The 20001-nt window shown below is 37.9% G+C and overlaps 2 protein-coding genes and 2 long non-coding RNA genes across 4 annotated transcripts; 1 reads left to right on the top strand and 3 right to left on the bottom strand.

Moving 5' to 3' along the window:
- Nucleotides 1-6947: 6947 nt before the first annotated feature.
- LOC139190118 (uncharacterized) lies at nt 6948-8878 on the bottom strand. The gene is made up of 4 exons (XM_070809896.1): nt 8725-8878; nt 8569-8683; nt 7039-7242; nt 6948-6954 (listed from the first exon to the last, which is right to left on the bottom strand). Exons 1-4 carry the CDS (start codon nt 8876-8878, stop codon nt 6948-6950), a joined length of 480 nt encoding a protein of 159 aa, XP_070665997.1.
- A 4923-nt stretch (nt 8879-13801) lies between these two features.
- LOC103449503 (small ribosomal subunit protein eS17w-like) lies at nt 13802-14537 on the bottom strand. Its single transcript, XM_008388827.4, has one exon. The coding sequence runs from the start codon at nt 14397-14399 to the stop codon at nt 13980-13982; it is 420 nt and encodes a 139-aa protein (XP_008387049.1). The 5' UTR covers nt 14400-14537; the 3' UTR covers nt 13802-13979.
- A 1573-nt stretch (nt 14538-16110) lies between these two features.
- On the bottom strand, nt 16111-19043 carry LOC139190075 (uncharacterized). The gene is made up of 2 exons (XR_011574075.1): nt 17163-19043; nt 16111-16349 (listed from the first exon to the last, which is right to left on the bottom strand). It is a non-coding gene; the product is annotated as an uncharacterized lncRNA (long non-coding RNA).
- LOC139190074 (uncharacterized) lies at nt 19008-19492 on the top strand. The gene is made up of 2 exons (XR_011574074.1): nt 19008-19196; nt 19236-19492. It is a non-coding gene; the product is annotated as an uncharacterized lncRNA (long non-coding RNA).
- Nucleotides 19493-20001: the final 509 nt, after the last annotated feature.

Genomic DNA, 20001 nt, shown 5'->3' with positions numbered 1-20001 from the left:
AGTTACTATTATCTCGGATCGGGATCCTAAATTTACTTCCAAGTTCTGGTAGCATTTCAGGAAGCTCTTGGTACGAGATTACTTTATAGTACAGCATATCATCCTCAAACAGATGGACAATCTGAGAGGACTATTCAGACATTAGAGGATATGTTGAGATCTTCAGTGCTGCAGTTTGGAGATAGTTGGCATGATTGTTTGGATTTGATAGAGTTCGCCTACAACAACAGTTATCATTCGAGTATTGGTATGGCACCATTTGAGGCACTTTACGGGAAATCTTGTTGTATGCCTTTATGTTAGTCAGAGGTTGGCGAAAGAGTTTTAGTGGGCCCTAAGATTGTGGATGAGACTACTCAAAATGTTCAGGTAATTAAGTCTAACCTGAAAGCGGCCTAGGATCGACAAAAGAGCTTAGCAGACAAGCATGCCAACGATCGGAAGTATAATGTAGGTGATTGGGTATTTCTGAAGCTATCACCTTGGAAAGGTGTTGCACAATTTGGAAAGAAAGGAAAGTTGAGTCCTAGGTACATTGGACCATATATGATCACCGTGCGAGTCGGTGAGGTTGCTTACAGGTAAGCCAAACTATCGAGCTTTCTCAGGGAAAACCTAGTAGATTTTAAGCCTTGAAACTTATATAACGTGATTCTACATGTTATTAGCTTCATTTTGGTACCAATTTTGTGGAAAATGGTGAAGAAACGAAAGAGAATAAGAGATTTAAAGTTTTACCCAGAAACCGGTGACTCGCCGGAGAAGAAATGAGCATATTCCGTTAAGTTGACGGAATATGTCAGTCATCTTTACCAGTTACCGTTGGGTTTTAACGGAATATTCCTAACAGCAGTTAGAGAATCCGTCAGGATTCCCTGCGAGTGGCTGCGCGTGTTGCCGTGCACTCGCCGGCGCATGAGGGGTCAAAAAAATATTCTAAAAACTTGGGAATGATCCTGAGGTTGTGTAGGTCATTGTGGTATATTCAAATACCAAAATTGAGCATTGTATGAGAAGTTATTAGCTAGTTTTGCCTATGTGCTTTAAATAACATTTTTATAGTTAATTTGCATATAGGTGAGACTTAGCCCGAGGACGAACATGTTCAAGGGCAACTCGGGGGCTACGACCCTTCGACATACCAATAAGTGGGCTTTTGGTTTTTAGTATATATTTATATACTTGATATTTTCCTAGAAATATGTGTTTAAATGAAAGTATGCTGTAAATGCCATGCATATAAGTATAATTCGTATATGAATTGGTATATGATGCTTTATATATATGTATAAATGTGGTGTTGTAGACGCTCAGGTAAGCTCAAGTAAGTTATGTTTGGTTATGTGAATTGTCAATGATGTGATATGTGATTTAATAATGTTGAGCTCATAAGACTGCACCTAGGGTGATTGTGATTTAGCCAGAGTTATGGCACATGCCTGTTTATTATGTCACCTCCTGCACCATATGCTCATATTAGATCCAATTTAGGTGCACAGTCTTGTCGCATAGACCATCTTAGGTAGTTCCGACTCGTAGGTGACTAGCGATTTATCGTTCAGCTATTATGTGAGAGTAGTATTGAGCATAATTATATTACACCCATTATTGTTGATAGAAAACTTATGATTGTATTTCTTAATGAATAAGATTACAACAGAAGGTTATATATACAACCAATTTAACCTATGAAAAATTACAACTCATCTAACTAATTTACAACTCATGAAAACTAACAATATCAGAAAAATATCTTCTAAGTTTTATCTTTTACAATATTAGCCTTAATATCCCCCCTCAAACTAAACTGAGGATGTCGAAGAGCAAGTTTGTGTCTGAGAAGATGAAACCGAGCCTTGGGCAGAGACTTTGTGCAAATATCAGCAAGTTGATCCTGTGTACAGATGAAATGAACTGAAAGCTCTTTGGACAAAACCTTCTCCCGAATATAGTGGTAATCAAGTTCAACATGCTTAGTCCAAGCATGAAAGACAGGATTCTTAGCAAGATGCATAGCAGAAATATTGTCACACCAGAGCTTAGGAGGAGAAGGAAGTTTCAGACCAACATCAACCAAAAGCTTGCAGATCCAGGTTAGTTCAACAGCAGAATTAGCTAGAGAATGATACTCAGCTTCAATTGAAGAGCGGGCCACGGTAGGCTGTTTCTTAGCGCTCCAGTTAAGTAAAGAGTTACCTAGAAAGATACAAAAACCACCAGTTGATCTTCTATCTAGATGACAGTCGGCCCAATCAGCATCAGAAAAAGCAGTGATGCTAAGAGGTGTGGCAGTTTTAGAAAACCACAAACCAAGCTCAAGAGTACCCTTTAGGTACCTAAGAATTCTCTTTACAGTTTGAATATGTGATTCCCTTGGTTGATGCATAAACTGACACACCAAGTTGACAACAAAGGAAAGGTCAGGCTGAGACCAAGTGAGGTATTGCAACCCACCAACAAGAGATCGATATTTTGTGGGATCAGATAATAAAGGAGACTCATGATCTAGAAAGGAAGTGCTGAGGGGTGTTGCACAGGGTTTGGCACCATCCATTTTGGATTTGTGAAGCATATCCAAAATATATTTGGTCTGAGAAATAAAAATACCAGAGGATGATCGTTTGACTTCAATGCCAAGAAAATAGTGAAGAGGTCCCAAATCTTTGATAGAAAATAAGGCACTGAGCTGAGAGATTGTAGCTTGACAGGCTTGAGCATCAGGACCTGTAACAAGGATATCATCAACATATACAAGAATGAATACCAAGGTATGATCATTTTTAACAAAAAGGGAATGATCATTATGCGAACCATGGAAACCAATAGAGGAAATAGCAGAGTACAGTTTCTCATACCAAGCCCGAGGGGCTTGTTTTAGCCCATACAAGGATTTGTGTAGTTGACAAACATGAGTTGGCTTTGTAGGATCTTCAAAGCCTGATGGCTGAACCATAAACACAGATTCAGAAAGGTTCCCATGCAGAAAAGCATTGCTAACATCCAATTGATTGAGAAACCAATCGAATTGAGCTGTCATAGTAAGAAGTAACCGGATAGTAACAGGCTTTGCAACTGGACTGAATGTCTCTGTATAATCCAGACCGTGTTGTTGGTGAAACCATTTTGCAACAGGCCGGGCTTTGTACCGTGCAATAGTACCATCTGGGTTTCTCTTGATGCGGAAAACCCATTTGCAACCTACCAGATTTTGAGAGGGCTTTGAGGGAACAAGAGACAAAGTCCCAGTATAAATCAAAGCATTGTACTCTTCCTGCATTGCCTGTCGCCAATGAAAGTATTTGGAGGCTTGTAAGTAGGTATATGGAATATAGTCGATGGATAAAGAAGAGGGAAAAGGATGTTTGGTGGCTGTGTAGGCTTTAGGCTTGTGAATACCAGATTTAGACCTGGTTTGCATAGGGTGAATGTTAACTGGAGGTGAGGAAGGGTGAGAACCTTGAGGTGGCAAAAAAGGGGCGGAGGATGTGGGAGTAGTGGGTGCAGGATTAAGATTATAAGGAGATGAAGAAAGGGACGGAGATAGAGATGTGGGAATGGGATTGGGACAAGTACTTAGAGAGGGAGACAGAGATGGAGAGTTGGGAATGTGATGAAATGGAAATTGAAGTTCATCAAAAAGCACATCGCGGGAGATATAAATCCTTATCGAAACACTTGTAACCTCTATGTTGCAAACTGTATCCCAAAAATACACATGGCTGACTTTTTGGATCAAGTTTCGATTGAACATAAGGTTTTAACCAGGGAAAGCACTTGTAACCAAAAATTTTAAGTGTATGATAATCTGGAGATATGTGAAAGAGAGATTCCCAGGGAGAGCACTTTAAAGCAGTGGGAAGCCGATTAATCAAGTATATAGTTGTAGCAAAAGCATCAACCCAAAAGTCATGGAGAACTTTAGAAGCTGCAAGAAGGGTTTTTGTGGTTTTGACTATGTGCATGTGCTTCATTTCAGCACAACCATTCTGTTCTGGGGTGTGAGGACAGGTAAGTTGATGTATGATACCATGTGTTCTCAAGAAACTGGATAATTGAGTACTAGTAAATTCTCCACCAGAATCGGATCGCAAAGTAACAATCTTAGTGCACAGAAGATTCTCAACCATAGATTTGAATTAAGTAAACACAATGAAAGCTTCATACTTGTATTTAAGTGGAAAGAACCAACAATATTTGGAGAAATCATCAACAAATATGATATAGTATCGTAAACCTTGAATAGAACTAACTGGTGATGGTCCCTATACATCAGTATATAAAAGCTCCAAAGGCTTGCTTGATGAATAAGAAACAGAAGGAAATGGTAACTTGGAACATTTTCCCATTGCACAACTGGAACACAAAGACTGATGGGAACTACTAGTGAAAGAAATACAAAAAGTTAAAGCAATCTTATTCATTATTCGAGATGAATGATGGCTTAATCTTTGATGCCATATATCCTGAGATGCCTTGGATGTTGCTGCAAAAGCATGTTAAGTACCAGCAGAAGGAATTGGAGTATGAAAGGGATAGAATCCATCACGTACAAGTCCGTTAAAAAGCACCTTCTCCGAAGAAAGGTCCTTCATAAGAAAGTGGAAAGGATACAGATGAACTGAGCATTGATTATTAAGAATGAATTTGTTTGCAGAAAGCAAATCTTGCTTTAATGCAGGAACATGTAAAACATTCTTAAGATCAAAGCAATGAGTATTAGTAGAGACACGAGAAGAGCCAAGATGAAGAATAGGCAAACCTTTGCCATCGTCAATGTAGACCTGTTCAGGACCAGAGTAGGATTCAGGATTTTGCAGTTTTGCATAGGAGTTTGTCATGTGAGAAGAAGCTCCAGAATCAAGCAACCAAGTGTGTTGCGGTGTAGAGGTAGTAGCACAGAAAGCAGATTAGGATGAAGCACCAAAATTAGGGTTGAGGCCCTGAGAACACTCCATAACTTCATGGTCAAATTACTTGCAGATTTGACAAGTCGGTCTTTTGCCAAAAGTAAAAGAATTGGAGTTGTTGTTGAATCTAAAGCCACGATTCTGAGAATACCTCTGATTATTAGACCTGGTGTAGTTATTACGTTGATTGTTACCCCTGAAATTTCCTCAATTATGTGAATTTCTGAGATGCGAGCCACGACCTTGATTGGATGAAAAATTGGGGAAACTCTAAGCAATGTAGGCCTGAGAAATAGGAGGATCAGTAGGTGTAGGCAAAATACCAGTAAAAGTATTGAAGGCTTAGATCGGTGCAGAAGAAAATTTCTTCCGATTTTCGATATGAATTTCTTTGCTCAATAGAAAACTGTGTAGTTCATCAAGCGTTGTAGAACCGACTCAAAACTAAACAGCATCAACAAATGAGTCAAATTCAGGAGGTAAACCATTAAGTGTGACAGAGATCAACTCAGAATCATCCACCGGAGCACCAGCGCTGGCCAAAGCATCAGCAATTTCTTCAATCCGTTGAAGAAACAAAGCGGCAGAGGACTCACCTTTGGTAATGGTACGAAGCCGAGATTGGAGCTCATGAATGTGAGAGTGCGACGCTGTCACAAGTCTTGATTCAAGTTTAGACCAGAGCTCACGAGAAGAATTGACACCAACAGTGTAAGGAATCAAGGAATCAGAGAGAGTCGAATTGATCTAGATTAGGATATTCTAATCATTTTCATACCAAGAAACAAAGTCAGGATTCAAGGTAGAAGTATGATTTCCGGCGGAGTCACAGAGATACTTCGGCGGAGCCACCTGAGATTAGCTTAAGTGGCACCATTGAACGAATATTCTGGATTGTAATGGATAAAGGTGACGAAGATACTGCTGAAGAATGAGGAGAAAGAGAGACATTATTAGAGGAAGGAGATGCAGACGCCGCCATTGATGACAATTAGGGTTACGATTTGGGGAAGAAAAGCGGTGCGAAAGCAATTAGGGAAAGGATCGAGAGAGAGTCATGAGACAGATGACAAGAGATACCATGATAGGAAACTTATGATTGTATTTCTTAATGAATAAGATTACAACAAAAGGTTATATATACAACCAATTTAACCTATGAAAAATAACAGCTCATCTAACTAATTTACAGCTCATGAAAACTAACAATATCAGAAAAATATCTTCTAAGTTTTATCTTTTACAATATTAGCCTTAATAATTGTTGTACAAACCTTTTCCTTTGGTTCCGACTCTTGTGCAGTATGTTGCCGTATAGGTCATTGTAGTGACTCTGGCTAGGTTGATTTAGAGTTATGAATTCAGCTGTACAGACTACCACAGGGGTTCCGACTAACATGTTATATTTATATGAAATTATTCTTACCTGAATTGCTTACTCTGTTATATCTTGGTATGCGCTGTTATATCTTGGCATGGCATACATATGAATATGATTATGTGAAGCATGATTTGAATTGATATAATTTCATATATATTTATGTATATGCATATATCTTGATTCTGGGAAAAATTATACATGTTTTACAGCGAGGGGTTAGATATGTTGATAAATGAAATGGTTTTGTAAAACATTTGTTTTTGCCCACTCACATTTTCTGTTTTGCGCCCCTCCAGGTTTTAGGTAAGTTTGCAGTTGCTGGGTGCGAGGACTTCGGCGGTTCTAACATATCTAAATCATTGTAAGACATCTTATGGTACTGTATAATTAGTACTTGTCCTACTGGACTGCACCTAGACTTTATATGCTCTGATTAGGAGTGTTTACTTTTGTATCTTACTCCTAACACTTCATATTTAGTAGTGCACTCTAGTAGTTTCGGTTTTTAATTATTCATATAATTCTTATCTTCATTGTTTCCGCACTGTGCACATGGCTACGTCACCCTCACGTGACAGCCAACATGCCTTGATCTCGGTCGGGGTGTGTCAGTTCTCCCTTTTTATTAAAAGTAGAGTTATTTTCAACAATGATAGGATCTATATTCTATAATGTTACACATTATAGACATTATGATTTTATATTTAGATAATAAAGTAACCGTCACCACCTATCACCATAAGCACTAACCTTTCACCACAAGTGCTATTACTACCACCATTATTGCCAACACTACCGCAATCATAATCAACCTCATTGCCACCACAACCACAGTCACCATCACCCTCACTATTGCCACAACCATTGTTGAGGCCACCATCGCCACGACGACCACCACCATAGGCACAACCGCCACTACTGTCACTATGGCCACCCCTACCACCAATGTTACCTCTACATCCCAACCAAGGTATTAAATATCGGTAATATCGGAAATATCGGTAGTCCGAAAACACGGAAATATCGACGGAAATATCGATAAAATATCGATATCGATAAAAATTACACGGAAACCACGGAAATTGTAAGAAAAACTTGGAAATTTTTATTGAAACTTTGCAGGATGTTTATTTAGTCAATTATCTATTAGTTTATCACAAAAAATTGGAAGGAAATGCATTGCATGATGGATTTAACATTATCAAGTTGATTATATAGCGAGCTGACAAACATTGTGAGTGTAGAAAATATGTAGTAATTAATCATTTATATATGTAGTAATTAATGAAAGAAGTTTAAACACACCATAATCATTTATATATAATGAATTAGTACAATATTTTACACTTTATATATTGCATGGTAAGATACATGAGTGACTTATTCTTATAACGGGTACATATCAATTTTTTTTTATAAAAATTAATGGGTACAAACTTATTCTTATTTTATTTTTTATATATTTGAAATGTTTGAATTGAAAATTAATTAGGAGTTTAATAAGGATGTGAGTATTAAAACTCTAAATAAATTACTAATTTTTGTTATGAAAGTTATGTAACTTACATGTAATTCATTAATGCTAGAGACTTTGATCAAAATATAAAAACTGATAAGATCTTAGTAAATGAACATTAGAAACTAGGGATCGGATACTAATTTTTCTTTATTTTTTTTAAAATAATAATAATTTGGTTAATCACATTTTACATCATCTAGTTTCGAGAAAAAAGAAAACTGTTTGGTCAATTTTGAAAGCCATATCAAAATTTTGAGTGATATTTTTATCCAATGTGTTAATACAAAATCATATAGGCATAGTACATGATTATGTTTTGGTAATCGAAGACGCCAAAATGAGATGAACGGTTCTACTTAGGTAATTATAGGTTTTTAATTACATTGATGATGTAGTAAATATAAGACTGACGTAGAAACGTCACTTCCACCATTTAGACTAAATTGTATGATTGGTTTTCCTTTCATGTTACTAATTTGAATAGAAGCCAAAGCTCTACGATGACGAGTTTTTGTTCATATGTGCTAGTTTGGTTTCCCTCGTTAGCCCACAAATAAATCGAATGATAAAATGTAAAAAGAATATCCAACCAATCTAAAATTTAAAAATACATTAAGTCATATAACTTAAGATATTTTGAATGGTTATATTTAACTTTTTAAAATTAAAAGTAAAAATCATGGTTGGGTGGGTGGTTGAAATTGAAACTTTGAAAAGGTGCAGCATGCTTCCCCATTTCAGCACCACGTGTGTGGTGTGACCTCCCCTCCATCCCGATTCCCCATCCTTCACATCTATCTTCTCTCTCAGTCCTCTCTTTCTCTCCACTTTCCAGGCTCTCCCTCTCCCTGCTTCTCTCCCTCAGTCTCTTCTTCTCTGCAACACACGCACAGACCACACACGCACACACCACACACGCAGTCTCTCCTTCTCTCCCTCAGTCTCTCCGTCGTCCGTCCATCCTTCTCCCTCAGCCTCGATCTCGATCCTTCTCTCCCTCAGTCTCTCCGTCCGTCTATCCTTCTCCCTCAGCCTCGATCTCGATCCTTCTCCCTTAGTCTCTCCGTCCATCCTTCTCCCTCAGTCTCTCCATCCTTCTTCTTCTCCCTCAGTCTCTCGATCCTTCTCCGGTTCTCCCCCCCCCATCAAATCCGAGCAGGTTTTGGGATCCGAAGAAAGGGATTGCTCATTTTCGGCTGCTGTTGCGACGACGACGGAGGATCCTCGGCGATATTATGGCTAATATCGCGATATTATTACGATACTTAACTGTAAACGTTGAAAATATCGTTATATGAAAATAACGATATTATTGGCGATATTTCGTCGATAATATCGATATTTAAATCCTTGATCCCAACCACCACACCCCACCATCATTATCATTGCCACCACACCATTAGCACTTCATTTTTGTTATTATATACAATTATCTTATTTTTACACTAAAATTTACTAAATACTTTCATATTACTTTTCATACTTACAGTAAATTTAAAAATACAGTTTGTTAAATACTCAATTGCTTATTTTATAGCTTATTATCCTTAAAAAAAACAACAACACAGTTTAAAAAAAAAACCACAACAATTCTGAACTCGCCGTAAGTAATTCCAGCGCATTAAGTCACATTTTAACTGTTAACCAAACAAAAATCTTAGTTTGTAATGTTTTTGTTTGGATAAGGAAATGTTACTTGAACAACAAAACAAGTAGAAGCTTGGGTTTAATTGGAGCGTACATAAATGGATTGAATGTCCAATAATTATTAGAGTTTGGTGAAGGAACATGTTTGAAAATTTCGAAACACCCTTGAGGTGTAAAGTCCAAAAATATCCAAGTTTTTAGTTGGAGTCGTTTGCAGTTTGTATTTTGCCTACAGTAATGAGAGCACTGTAAATTTGCTCATAACAAGTTTGTTTGGACCCGATTTTACACTATCGGCCCAAGCAATCGAGGTCGTTAAATGAGCAGAGATCTAGACCGTTAGACGACAAAGTGGTTGAGATAATTTTAATTATTATTGAGGGATAATATTGTGTTTTAATCATAATATTTATCTTTTAGTAAGTAATATATTGAATTATTTCAACTTAGTGTCGTCTAATTCCCCAATTGATTTGAATGATGATAGAATATGGGGATATAGATGTGCATTAAGGCGCGACATCAGATGATGAAGTAGGATGGGATGATTATCACATGAATACAAATGAAATATGCCTTTTTTATTCTTGCCTCGTGGAATGCATTAGTAGGAGATTTTGAATCCTTATGCAAGTATGGGTTTGATAAAATAAAGGTTGGAATTATATTGGACTTTATTATGCATGCATGGTTGCACCTGGACCAACGTGGTGGAAAAAGAGAATTTCTAGTTGGAATAGGAAGCAAAGTTTGAGGGCTTGGTTTCTATTGAGGCATGCAAAAGATAAGGTTCACAAATAAATTCACGAGTTTGAATTGAAATCAAATTATACACTAGTGTGAAGCTGCGCCACACAACATTTGCTTCTATAAATACAATGTCGCAGACAACATTAGGGACCTTCAACACAACACACAAACTACCTTACGCAAACCCTCGCTCTACGCAAAACCTCTCAAACATCTTGAGATTTTTATTTTCTTTTTCACCAACACATCTTAAGTTTGGATAAACAGCACTGTTGCCGTAGACTCAGCCAACCGCGGAGCACCTTCAGTTTGGATAAACAACACTGCGTCGAGGCCGACTAGTTATCTATCCAAGTCTCGGTCGAGAAGGATTTTCGAATCCTTATTGGCAGAGGTCATCTCATTAGCCTTCTCGGCAAAGTGAGGTGTTACAAGTTACTACATTCGGCACATTGAAAGTCGAATTTGATATTGAACTTCGTAGAACTAATAGCCTTGTCTTCAGGCTCTAGAACCCGAAGGTCGAGACGAGATCCTTCCTCGGCCGTAGTCGCAAGATCAAGAAGTCAGCAGTGCGCTCAACGCAATATCAACTCATTTTACTCACCAGCCAAGCTCGGCCGTCGAGTTGGCACGCCCCGCATCAACCCAAAGACGTAGTTAGCTCATTAGTTACTCGGCATGCGCGCCACGTAGGCTTGGTAGTTTTTAAGGTCAACAAAGTTAGAATACTCTACGAAGAAAATTTAATTTGTTCGCTATACAATTATTGATATAGTGAGAGCTTACATAAGATGCAATTTTACCACAGCGAAGCAGCTTTCTGCCAAAAAAAAAGGGTGAAACTCCTAAAAATCAGGAAAAAAAATGAAATATACAAAATCACAAACGGCAACTAAATATAAATTGAGACATTTAATTTTAAATAGTAGGAGCATCTTTGTTACAATTTGTCCTGGATATTAGAGTATTTTAATTCTCAGAAGCTTGAAATGACAAAGTGCCCCGAAAATGGAAAACGTTGACTTCGGCTAACCTTTTGGGTCGTGACTCTTGTGACCCATCAAATTTGCATATTCTCTTAGTACTCGATGACACGAACGCATGGACACAAGTGCAACAAGATTCGAAGTTACGATGAAAATTCTACATAACCATGAACTTCAAGAGTGTTTTCATAATTTACTATCTTCTAGATATTTCTTAAACATTATTTTATTCTATTTGAGTTTTGGGTCCAATGGGACCCACTCCCTTCCTGTCTCTCTATCTTCCTCACTCTGAATACTCTCTCTCATTCCTTTCAATTCCTCTCTTTTTTCCTCTTTCCTTCTTTTACGATTCAAACCAGTCTGACTCGACCGACCCAACAAGCGACACAGTTTTTAATCTGGGTCGGAATATTTTCAATAGCATCTTCTTAGATACTAACGCAATATTTTATCTAGTGACGGAATTTTCTTTTTTAATGATTGAATGGTGACGAAATATTCTATTGTTAGCAACCACCACCATCACCAGCGACTAGATATATGATTTGATTGATTCCGACTACCGACACAAAATAGTTCTTAAACGACAAGTACCAAAAGGACAAGGATTGTCTACCGTTCCATTTCCGGTGCTCTCTCGTGTCCTCTTGTTTTGTGTGATCACGGTTAAGCCACGTCAACATTTTATATTGTTTTTTTTATAGAGATAATAAGATAAAAATAAATAGTAATATAAAATGTTGACGTAGCTTAACCGTGACAGCACAAATAGAAGGGCACCGGAAGTGGGAGGGCAGACAATCCTTGTCCGTACCGAAAAGAGGTTGAGTAAAAAACTTGGAAACGGAATAATAAATCTTGATGATTTTTGCATTAAAAAAAAAAAAAAATTTAAACTATATACGGAAAGAAGGGGTGTATTTTTTTTAATGACCTTCACTTTCATGATTTCATCATATGACTTCCAAATCACAGGTCTTTACGTATTGAGAATGACCTTTTCATACTTGTGTGTAGTTCCTCTTAACTTTTTCCTCCGAATCAATTGAAAAGGTGTGATTTTCTCACTTCAAAATTGAGTACGAAGTTGTCGTAACATAATCTCACGTGTACTTACTCATAAATTATATGTAAGAATTTTTTTAATGTAAATCCACAAAACAAGTGTGTTTCAAATAAGAACACGAAATTATATCTCAAATTTTGAACTTCAAAATTGTATAAAATGAAATTTAAAAAACAACATTAAAAGGCAAAGATGATATCCCAAGTTCATAGGCTTGTTTGGTATCTTATTTGAAATTTTTTATCATTTCTTAAAACATTTCTTGAAAACAATTTTCTTTAAAAGTCAAAAACATGATTGATTTGTGATTTAAAAACTTTAAATCTTACGACCTAAATTATACAAGGAGATCTAAAAAAAGGGGGGGTCACAGGAGAGGGAGAAAGAGGATAGAGAAAGAAAGAAAATAAGAGATGATTGAAGGAAAGAGAAATAAGAGAGATCATCACACGAGATAGAGAGAGAGTAAGAGAAAATTGAGAGAATGAAGAAAGCCAATTGAAGGAAAAGACGAAAAAGGTAACAGAAAGAGAGGAAAGAGAGATAGGTTTGGAGTGAGAGGGAAGGAAAAAAAAAGAAAGAGTGAGTTTAAAAACTCTAAAAACTCGCTTTTTATGTTTTTAGAGAACCGAAACGTGTCCAAAAACGCTCCTAGATTGAAGAGGGAGCATTCATGAAGGCAACTTCACTGTATATTTCATTTAGCCCTGTAATATTGGCGGCTCCTTTTGCCGGTGGAGGAGTTACAACTTACAAGTTCCAACAAGTCGATGAACACGTCACCTTATGTTCAACGGATGGAATTGAGTAATCCCAATATAATAACTATGCAAATGACATCAAACATAGCTTGCAAGGCAAGGTAACCTTGACCTCTTATTCGACAACCAGGGGTATCGTCGGGACTCAAAACTCCAGCAACTTCTAAGTTTATTGCCAGCAAAGCAATGGAAACCCGCTGCAGAGGCAGGGGTAACCCAAACGTCCACAATCACGCAAACCATACGCGGTGCAATCAATCCGCAACACTTAATTCAACAATATTTAGACAATATTTAGACAGTATAACGATCCAGTTACCAAGTAAGAAATGGTAAAAACCAAAGACAGTACTACTTAAGTATTTACGGAAAGAAGAGAGCAAAACCAGTGCCGGTGTGGAAGCAAATAGACATGACAAAACCATTTTACAAGGTAAACTGAATGCATCACTACAGCTTACATGCTAATCATAAGATTAGGCATGTTGATGCTAGTCAGATGAAACGCTACCCCGTGAAACCCCGACAAATAAGCATCAAAATTTAACATCACAAGGGTTCCAAATTCTAACAGATCAGAAACAAAGCCATAACATTGTTTCACAGATCAAACTAATCACAGATGAATACCAAAACCAGAACAATTCGACCTAAACATGCCCATAAATTCCGAAAGCTAAAACCCCGAAAGAAGACGAACAAATCGAGAAACTAGCATACTAAAACCAGATTATCGGTGTCCATCGGAATCAACAGCAATAAACACCAAAACAATTAATTCAACAAACGAAATCAACTGCAACGCTTTCGATTCTCAATGCAAATATAACATAATCCCATAACAAAAGACATCATCCGCATTGCTTCCTCAATAAAATTAAACACATAGAAATTTAGCAACAAGCTAACTTCTTCCTAATCCAAAAACCAAATGTAGTATAGCATCAAAACCCGTTTCAGTACCTTCTGGGTCCACCACGCACGAACCCCAGATTCTGAGACTGTGCTTCCGGGTCGACCCGCTTGACGCCGGGCATGTCAGCCATGCCCAGAGCAGAGAGCATGTCGATGGTTTCCTTGTCGACGGAGATCTCGTCGATCTTGATAGCGGACTCCTCAGGGACGAAGTCCATGCGGCGCTCGCGCTCCTCCTCCTGCAGCTTCAGGGAGATGCCGCGGACCGGGCCCTTCTGGATCCGCTTCATCAGGTGGGTGGAGAATCCGGCAATCTTGTTGCGGAGGCGCTTGGAGGGGATGATGGCGACTTCCTCGAGGATCTTCTTGTTGGTGTGGAAGTCCAGGGTCATGCGCGAGTAGTAGCGCTCGATCACCTGGCGGGAGGATTTCTTCACTGTTTTTGTGCGGACGCGACCCATGGTGGTGGATTTGCGCGGAGGAGATGGCAGGCGACGGCGCTGGTATGTGCGTCTGTGCGTGAGGAGAGGGTAAGGGAAGTGGGAGGTAGGGTTTTAGGTATTTATGGGAAATCAGTGCGGCCTTGTTAGAGAATTGATTGGGCCAATATGAAATTGGGCCTTGCAAATTAAAACTAATTCATTATAATTTTCGAAATTACTATCGTAATTTTCTGCTAATTTTTTTAAAGAATTTTAGAAGTAGACTTTTTTTTTTTTTTAAAGATAGTCGTGGTTTTTCTTTCAAAATATTTATCCGATTATCTACTTTTTATATTTTACCCGACAAAATATTTTCTTTTTCTAAAAGTAAAATATAATAGTATCTTTTTTTTTTTTTTTTGGTAAAAAATATAGACGTATCTTCAAAGAGAAATTTTATTTAAACCCAACTATCTTATTTTCAAATCCAACTTAAATATTTTTATCATTCAATTCTCTATTTTGCCCCGACGTTATTTAGAAAGTAAAAATAAATTAGAAGAACATGAACCCACATATATGGCCACCACTTTTCGGCATTTTCTTCAATAATGCAGGTGTGAATCTCTTGTCGCCAGCGTCTCTTAACCACCTCCTCTTTCGTATTATCTCCCTCCTCATTTGTCCCTTTCCCTCATCTATTTCTCATGCTCTTCAATCGTAACGCCGGCATCAGAGGCCTACAAGCATATTCGAAGCTACGTGAGGGCAAGGAGTGGCAGCCGCCCCTCCCTTCGCCGGAAAATATGCCTAGGACCGTTTTGATTGAAACTTGCGCAGGTGGTGTGTCGTGGTAGTCCTTGGCTAAGAAGGAGCTCATTCCTACAACTTCCATGTTAGGGCGTTTGGCATACGTCGTCGAGTCCGCACAAATGGAAACCAAAAGCCATACGTCGACTAGTGTGGTGTTTTTGCTGCCGTTCAACTACTTGAAGCTACGTTTGCCGCAACTCATTCAAACAGTCGGAGACGTGAAGATCAAGAGTAAGAAGTCGAAGCACAGTGCTTGATAATGCAGAGGATACCCAGATTGAGAAAACCCAGGTGTAGAACTTCTTCTCTAGTTACAAGTTTCTGAGTGGTACAAAGTCGGCAATGCGGAGAACCACAAATGTCTATGGCCGAGAAGGGATGGCAGTGTCATCGACGAGGAAGGTGTTGAGCCGAAGAGGGATCATTTATCTTGTATGGACAGTTCGAAGTCAAAACTTGTGGAAACTAAATGGTGTGCTATATAAGGAGGTTGTGCCGCTAAAAGAATTTAACTTGAAGTTGCCATGGAGAATTGCCAGTGAATCGTCTGTGGGGTTTGAGGTGGAAGAGAACCACTGGGTGTGGAAGAGATTTCAGTTTTGTTTATTTCTTTTTTTCAGTTTTAATCAAAGGGTGAATTAGGATTTTTAAGAAAATATTTTTTGCATTGAGTGTAGAAAAAGGTTGAATGGGTTCCAATAAAATTTCCCATCTTCAAAATAACAAAAATGGTGGATGTTTATATTTTTTTAAATTATTATGTACACATTTTAATAAGAGAGTTATTTTGTATATATTACTAGTACGTTTATTATGGGTTTTCACGCGTTGGTTTAATTCATTTATGAATTGGTACGTTTATTGACACACCCCAACCTGGAAAGGTCGAAGCATGCTGGCCGTCACCGTGAGGTGACGTAACCTCAAGGGTAAGTGATGCAAAAAAGAGAATAAAATTAAAACTAATTAGAACTAAACAATGAATGTGTGCAATTCGTGGGTTGAACCCATGACAATTATTCAGAGCGTAATAGACAGGGAGACTACGAAAGAGTAGTCAAAGCAACCAAAGTACACTTATTACATAATAGTGATAAGTTCATACGTCTAAACAGAAGGAAATGTCAGAACTGCCGTGATTCCTCAAATGCCACAGAGAGTACAGCTATCTAGGTCCTGGAGGGGCGAAAAACAAAGTTGAGTGGGTCAGCAAAACAATGCTTATAAGAAAACCTTTATCTTTGAATATACTAACCCCTCGCTCGAGAAACAATTATAGTTTCCTCAAAACATACTACGTAAGTATGAAATCAAATATATCAGCCATATAACTAGAAATATGCCAAGTAAATGATGTATCATATACCACAATAATAATCATGTGATAATCAATATAACTAAGTGCTCATCCATCTAAGCTGGCACACAAGTTCAAACAGATGGTTTCTAACACGAAAAGGACTGGGTGTAATCAATGCTGATATAACTAGAAATATGCCAAGTAAATGATGTATCATATACCACAATAATAATCATGTGATAATCAATATAACTAAGTGCTCATCCATCTAAGCTGGCACACAAGTTCAAACAGATGGTTTCTAACACGAACATGACTGGGTGTAATTAATATGCTCTAGTACTACGATCACGTGAAGACTGGTGCAAAAGCACATCACATACAAGTCGGATCGCTTAATGCAATCTACCCGACAAGACTGGTACCTAAACTTGGATCCAAGGTGAGCAAACGGTGCGGATGTGAATATACACGTGAAGGACTGGACCTGGCCCTAGGGCGAGTATTAACGCCGAGTGCAGCAAGATAAGCATGTATATAAGTATGTATGAATGCCATGACAGTAATATCACAACCATATAGTAGCATTTATCACAATAATGATACTAGGCAAGTTAGGCGTAAAAGTGAAGTAAATACATTTATGGAAACTATAAATATATATAGGTATAAAACAACTTCTCACTCACAAGTACGTCGCTGGGTCGTAGCCCCCGAGCCTAGCTTGGCCTCGAAAATCCTCGAAATAAGTTTCCCATATATGTGAAATAACTAAATAACATTAATTAAAGCACATAACAGAAACCTAAATAAAACCCTCATAGTTTGCTCAAACATAGGGTGTAAATATATGAAATCGATCTACTCGACGATACGAACACACACGTGTCAACCACGCGTCGGCCGGAGCCCAGACTCGCCCCCACGCGCCCCCAAAAGCGGCTGCCCACGCGCCCCCGCGAGTACATTATACTCGCCTTCTTTGCGAAAATCTACAGTTTTGCAGATTTTTTGCCCAACTTCCAGAGCCCATAACGAGCTCGATTCTCAACCATATTCACTTCTACAAAAGCCAAATTAAAGCTAGGAATGTGATCTACCAATCCCAATTTACAGAAAGTTCGAATATAGTCCGTGTTGTTCAGAAATTTGGCCTGAAAGTGGCCAAACGACCACGGCTGAAATTTTCCAGAAAACTAAAATTTTCTTCCCAACTTCCAGAGTTGATTTCTAACTCGTTACTCAACCCAACTCAGTGATTCAAAAGCCCTTTTGAAGTTAAGAATGTAGAGAACAAGTTTGTACCTAGAAGAATCCAATTGTGGTCAATGTTGACCAGAAAAACGGTTTGAAAGTGACCAAATGACCATGGTTCTTGAGTGAAAAATGGCAGATTCTCTTTCTTCTCGAGTTTTTGGGTAAAACCACACGTTCAAAACACAAACAAATGATCAATAACAACTCATAGAAGTGAAATGAAGGTTCTAAGGGTTTCTCAAGGCTTACCTAAGCCATGCATGGCCTGAAAATCGATATGTCGAACTCGCCGAGTCAACCTTTCGAGTTGGTGAGTCAAAACTCGTCCACACCAGATTTCAAGGACATGGTTGTGATCGTGGGACTGAGATGATCACAATGGTGTAATTTGTTTTTCACGTTTGAGTGTTTTGTGGTTGTTGCAGAAAGGAAGAAGAAGAAGTGTGGTGTGGAAGAGGGAGAGAGAGAGAGAGAGATGCTTTTCTGATTGAGGGAACAGGAAATAAAGAAGGGATGGGATAGGTGATAGGTGATAGTGAATAATGAAGGGGGAAGTGCACGGGATGAGTTTAAAAGGAATCCAAGGATAGTTTTTTTTTTAGATTTCCTACAGAAAAAGGAAATCAAAATCTATCCAAAGTAGATATTTTTACACTTCAAAATTTACGCATACTCGTGCTAGCATGTACAATTTAAATGCGATAGCGAGAAATAAAAAGGAAAGCCATAAGAATAAGTCCACGTCACTTGCCAATAAGGGCATAATCGTCAATAAACATACTCGGGGATAAATTACATAGGAAAATTAGGGAAAGGTCGTCACATTTATGTTCAAATATTTTTTTGAAATGTTTAATTTTAGTGTTTGTTACGTTTAGTTTTAATTTTTAGTACGTTGGTTTCAGTTTTTGGTATGCTTAATTTAAACTTTTGGTACATATCATTGATTAATAAATTAATAATTATCTTTCTTTGTTTGAATTAATAATAATGATTGGTGTTATACCCACCTCATTTTCTTATTTCCCTACATACCTTATATTCACATCCATCATAAAAAGACAAAACACACATAAACTCTTTCCCCACCCACCATTATTCTCAAAATAACCCTATATATTTCTTCTCCCAATTTTCCTTTCTTTACAAAATTTATTATAATTTAACAAAAAAGAAAATTATCATTAAACTAATATACCCAACAACTCCAACTCCAAATATCACAATAGTCCCCTCCCCAAAAAACCCAAACCTCAGCCCAACCACCTTCCCCCCCCCCCCCCCCCCCCAAAAAAAAAACACACCCAGCGCCCCTCCTCGCCCAAAATCCTCGGTCGGCCTCAACGGCGTGCTTTTGGAATCGGGAGATGGTTCTCGAGTCCCCATTTGATGGAGTCGTTGAAGGACCGCAGAGGAGATCAGTGGACGACATGGGCTTGACGTCCGAGCACAGCCTCGATGATTTGGCGAAGGTCTCAGCCATGGCAAACGAGACGATCGGTGAGACAGCCAGTGCATAAGAGAGAGGGAGAGGAGAAAGAGAGGGAAGGAGGAAGAAGCAGGAGTGTTTGGGGTTGAAGCGGTGAGGTAGGAAATTAAAATGGGGTGAATTTGTGGAGGCTGAGGTCGGGGAGGGTGGTGATTATGGGTTCTTCAAGTTTTTATTTTTTATTTTTTTATTTCATTTTTATGTTAAATAAGTTTTAAGTCCAGCTGTATAATAATTGTATATGTGATAAATTTTGAGTGGAAGTTATGTGCTGATCTGGTAATACTAAATTATCTAATGATTTATCCTAATTGTGGAGGTGAAGGGGTTTGTTAATAAAAGTATTATTTTAAAATGAGTGAAGTGATAAGACATTAGGATGAGCTTAGTAACACTTTATAATAATAATAATAATAATTTTCGTATAAAGAAGGCTAAATTTACGAGTTTTAAATATTATTTTTTTAATTTAGAAAGAGGACAGTTTAAAGAATGTGGCACAAAAATTTATAATTTTGAGTGGAAGTTATGTGCTGATCTGGTAATACTAAATTATCTAATGATTTATCCTAATTGTGGAGGTGAAGGGGTTTGTAATAAGATATGATTGGTTGGTTTTTAAGTCTTTGAAGGTCATTTTATATAAGGACAAATTTGTTAATAAAAGTATTATTTTAAAATGAGTGAAGTGATAAGACATTAGGATGAGCTTAATAACATTTAATAATAATAATAATAATAATTTTCGTATAAAGAAGGCTAAATTTAGGAGTTTTGGATAT

The sequence above is a fragment of the Malus domestica genome, chromosome 12, assembly GCF_042453785.1.
Source record: "Malus domestica chromosome 12, GDT2T_hap1".
Lineage (NCBI taxonomy): Eukaryota > Viridiplantae > Streptophyta > Magnoliopsida > Rosales > Rosaceae > Malus > Malus domestica.
The sequence above is the reverse complement of the archived record's forward strand: the minus strand, read 5'-3'. Positions and strand labels throughout refer to the sequence as shown.